Here is a 5011-nt window from a genome sequence, read left to right as displayed (position 1 = left end):
CACCGGTTAAGGCTTTTCTTCCAAAAAATGTAAATTAAGATAATGTAAAAAATCATTAATTTCATGCAATTTGTTCAGCATAAAAATTGTATGAAGATGAAAGAAGCCATACATTTTCTAGATGTCGAGATGTTAAGCAATATCAATTATTGAAAAAGGGAATAAGGGTAATGTTCTTAGAAGTGAATAACATTTTTTAGGGAATTGTATGATTAATTATATGGGATAATGTAAGAAGGGATTAAATACATTGAATTTTGTGATTAATAATATGGAATTTCGCGATTGATCATATCGGATTATGTGACACCAAAGAAAATGGTTGTAGTACACTTTTTCAACTAATTTCTTTATCACAAAATAACGTTGCATGATAGATGTTTCAAAATAGTGGGATTTTTTTCCAAGAAAATTGAAGAAATACAATATGGAGACAATGAACCGAAATCAAGCTCAAAAATAAAATAATCGGGAGGAGAGCAAATCATATTTAAAATTAGAATCAAAGGTTTTCAATGCTTACTTGAAGTGAATTGGACACACAAAACTAACGCTGGTTAACTCTAAATTATTGCCTGTGTTTTACACAATATTATTCAATATTAATTAATGGAGATTTTTTCATGAAACTTTTTTGAACTGAGAGTAGAGATCATATTAAGTGATTTATAAATAATTATAACACCAGAGTAAAAAAAAAAGTCATTGATTGTATCTTTTTCTATTAAAGGGGACGGAGTTAAAAAAAATTCATTGTAAATTATAAAATTCGTACAAAAATGAAAATTTTATTCATCTCTTCAGAGCAATTAACCATAAATTCTGTTGTTTTTTTCTGTGAAACGATAACATGGTATATATTGAAAAAATAGCTTTTATTTACTAAATGACGAAACTACTAAAACAGGAGTTGTATCATACTTTCAAGAAGGCGAAAATAATAAAACTCCATAAGAGAATCGTATTAATGCACATGTATATAGCTTGTAAAACTTACACTCTGAGAAAATATTTGACGAGTTAACATCGAATGGGGGAACCACTTAAACGAATGCTTTAAAAACATTTTCTGTTTTTGTTGATTTCTTTACCAAAACTATAATGCTTTTCTTATTATTCTCTATCCCTTTTTTCAGTAAATAAGTCATATGTGAAATATAAGGAGATAACGAACATTATTCACGCTCAAAAGTCCACTTAACAATACAAATTGAAACAGAGCAAACACGGACCCCAAAAATATGAGAGGTGGGATCAGATGCTTATATACATATATTTCTATTTAAATTTTAAAAAAGTCATTAAAATATGTTGACCTTTGAAAATAGAGTTCGAGATAAGCGGCGGTTGATACTATCATTCACAGTTCTTTCAGCCGAAAATTTTCTCATGCTTTTATTCAGATTTACGTTAATTTTATGTTAGACTCTTTTTGAAATGAAACATAGAATATGTATTTTTAATTCAGGTCCTATTCAAGAAATGGATAGGGCGTATAGGCTTTGGACAACTCTCAATGTTTTTATCGATTATGGGTAAGTAATTCTATGACGGACGTTTTTCGTATCTTTTTTTGTATTGTACATATTGATCACAGATATGATACAGGTGTAATATGACAGTTTTCCTAATTAAAAACACCTAATATTACTTTTTGATTATCTGACCATTGTAATATATATATATATATATATATATCCTTGATTAATGGTCGTTTCAAAACAATGTCAACCTTTTGATCTTGTCTCTCCTCTAAGAATTTTCATTTTTATTTTGAATTGAAATCAGAGATAAACCATTATCTATATCCTCACATAATGGTATACGCAGAGGAATAAAAGAATCAGCATTAAAATCGTTTATTTGTAAGAATATGTAGGTTATAATGACCGTTACTTCGGGGATAAGTCTGTGATAATACAAATAGTACACATTAGAGATAAGTAACACAATTAAACAATTATGGTTTAGAAGCGTTACATTTATATTTCATGTATAAATTATAAATCTCATCAAAGTAAAAAAAAAACTTTAAACTATATTTAGAATGCTATCTAAATAATTGTTTGAACATAAATCGGTTCAGTGTAAAAAAAACTCAAAAAACACCAGGTCGATTTTTTTTGTTACCAAGTCAAATCTGTTTATGTGGAACGGGCTGGATCAGTGTCCTTTGACGTAGGAAAATTATATTTTGTAGTTGATTAACACTTTATCTTTAATTTATTATGGTAAAACATAAAAATCAAAGAAAAAGAATAATAAAAACCCAGCTACCTTCAAGAATCTAACCAGAAGCATATTGAAAAAAGTTAAAACTTGTTATTTCATTTACTAATAAAACCAAAATCTTGTAATATTGCTGATAGTTGATATAGCTTATTTAAGATGAATACTTTATTTTTTCTGTCTTATTTATTTCTTCCATCACAAGGCCTGGGTAATCTTCTAATGTTATGGCCAGTGATTATTGGACTACAATATTCAGGGGTGGAGTATATAAGAGCCAATGTACCCTGGAATCATCTCCTTGGAACAGCTGCTTCAATGATAGGTTTGTCTGAAAAACCAATCAACACAGTGGATAGTAATAACTACATGTAGCAAACAAGAATAGGATGATTCCCAACTCTACTAAAATATCAATTGATACGCCAGTATCAATTATATACGATTAATTATCATATCTACATACTGTAACTTGACAAATGTAACACTGCTACAAAATTCAAACTAAGAACAAGCCCTCTTTTTTTTGTTTCAGTGTTCCAGTTTTTATCAAACTATACAGAGTGTCTGACTAAGGAATTGGTGACGGGTCTAGGAATGGTCGTGGCGGTACCCATGTGTGCAGGTGAGACAATCAGACAATTTGCAGATGTTGGAAGGATATTAAAGTGGAAAGACGTTATCATAGAACTTTGTATCATTATTGAACATTTTCTCATGTAAATAAATCTTCACATATATTGTAATACAATTCTTGGTTGATAAAAAATGACCAATATATCAAATTTACGACTGAGCGAAATGCTGACTGACAAATTTCATTCTAATTATTAGGCATTTTTTGTCACTTTAACACGCTGAATAGTCTACGGATAATTTCCCCCCGTTTATGACATTGGGGACATGGAGGGTATGACCGGTCGGCAGGAAATGTTCACCCCTACATGACACTTGATCTTACCTCTGATGTTTTTGAGGCCTGTGTTTGCTTTTCACCTGATTTGTTTAATAGACTTTTGAACTTCAATACTGTTCGTTATCTCTATATTTAATTTTAAATAATGAAAGTTGTGTATTATTTACAAAGAATATCTAAATGTTTTTATATTCATAAGAAAATATTAAATAAGTATGCTCTGAGTGTCACAAAAGTTCAGTCTCATTGCAAAATTAACAGAACTTATAAATGCTTCACTCAACAATATGAGAAAAATGAAAACCTTTGTCGATAGGAGTACCTAAAACATGTATATTTTGTTAAAAATCATATCCTGAACGAACATATAAAATAGAAAAAAGATAAATCCTCTTCTGTAAATTTATTTTACTTTTAATGCATAAAAAAAAATTGAAGACAAATTACTAGTATTTATGAGATTTCTCAAGACATTTGTTTTGGGGGATGCATTAATTTTAAAATATAAATATTGCTTTTCTGATGGAAATAATTTTTTTATTATATGCTCTATACTTATAAGTCCATATTTTAAAAAAAGGCATTTATTTATCATCAAAAGCTCGCAATAATGCCAGTATGGTAAAAATACTCCACAAACGTTAGTTTGATTAAGAAATATTTTGGTATGCTTTTTAATATCTAGATGAGGCACCTTGATTACGAAATATGTTGGTATGCTTTTTCATATTGAGATTAGACACCTACATTGTACTACTGTTATACTGATTAGCTGCCCTAGCACCCCCATATACATGTAGCGCAAGAGCTCTAGTCCAATCCAACTGTCAAATTCAGGCAGCGATTTCCTAACTTGGATTGTTAATATATTAATAGAAACAACATCTCTGGGGTTGATAGCAGATATTTTTAGATTGAACAGAAGTAATATAGACTATACAAAATATTACACTGACTTGGAAATCAAGATGAAAAAGATGACGAAAACGAAAAGTTGTCGATCAGAAAATTCAACAAATAATACAAATCAGTAAATAAGGTTAAACACGAACTCCAGGAATCCCAGAGATGGGATCGGGTACCTAGGAGGAGTGAACATCCTGTGTTGATCGGTCACGTCTGCAGTGAACCCTGTATTTTGATCAAGTAGACGGTACATTTTCAAGTAAAAAAAGGATAAAATTAAGGCCTTATAATTGGTTTCAAACAGTTCAGCGCAAAATACGACCTATTTAGTAACAACTTCAAAATAGGATTTTTGCAAGAAGCACTGACTTTTAAAGTCAATGACAAACTCTTACACTAGTTAATTAATGAATGGAAACACCTTTGCGATATAAATATTTGGACTCAGAGTCAATTCAGAGGTAATTATGGCCGATGATAAAGCACATAATGATGTCCAGTTCTAAAGAGAAACGGTAACTGCCTTATCCTCAACCCTCTACCTCCCCACTTTCACTAACTTCTTTGCTTATAGAATCCCCCCGTTTATTTTATTTCTTTAGAAAATGAGATTGGTCATTTTTTCCTCTGTTTTTGTAAATTATTGTAAACATTTTTCTTTTTTGTCTGAAACTATTCATCACAATCATTTATCTTTATTTTTTTATATTCTAGTTTCGGATTATATCTGGAGGAATCGTTTCTTCAATGGTATGAAGTTCTCTGGAGTGGTGCTATCTACTCTAGGCCTTATACTGGTACTAATGCCTGACACGTGTTTCAGCCAAGCCTGTTCATCATGCGCGAAATATACTCACACAAAGCAAACCATTACACAGCCAGAAAGAAGAGGGAGGCGATCCAGAAGGGAAATTAGTCGAGCCTGATGTTACATCTATTTAATTAATATCAATATCGAAG

General features: G+C 30.6%; 1 protein-coding gene across 1 annotated transcript; it reads left to right on the top strand.

Moving 5' to 3' along the window:
• The first annotated feature begins 1469 nt into the window (after positions 1–1469).
• On the top strand, positions 1470–5011 carry LOC134261797 (solute carrier family 35 member F3-like). Its single transcript, XM_062744195.1, has 4 exons — positions 1470–1535; positions 2435–2554; positions 2765–2854; positions 4766–5011. The coding sequence occupies exons 1-4, from the start codon at positions 1517–1519 to the stop codon at positions 4975–4977; spliced, it is 441 nt and encodes a 146-aa protein (XP_062600179.1). The 5' UTR covers positions 1470–1516; the 3' UTR covers positions 4978–5011.

This window comes from Saccostrea cucullata, unplaced genomic scaffold (assembly GCF_032062105.1).
Source record: "Saccostrea cucullata isolate Sc308-1 unplaced genomic scaffold, CSIRO_AGI_Scuc_v1 ctg11886, whole genome shotgun sequence".
NCBI lineage: Eukaryota > Metazoa > Mollusca > Bivalvia > Ostreida > Ostreidae > Saccostrea > Saccostrea cuccullata.
Note: the sequence above shows the minus strand (reverse complement) of the source record. Positions and strands in the feature narration are given on the sequence as shown.

Coding starts and splice junctions, on each gene's coding strand:
- LOC134261797 (XM_062744195.1), top strand. Junction 2,555..2,764: donor AACAGCTGCTTCAATGATAG/GTTTGTCTGAAA, acceptor TTTTTGTTTCAG/TGTTCCAGTTTTTATCAAAC. Junction 2,855..4,765: donor GGCGGTACCCATGTGTGCAG/GTGAGACAATCA, acceptor TTTATATTCTAG/TTTCGGATTATATCTGGAGG.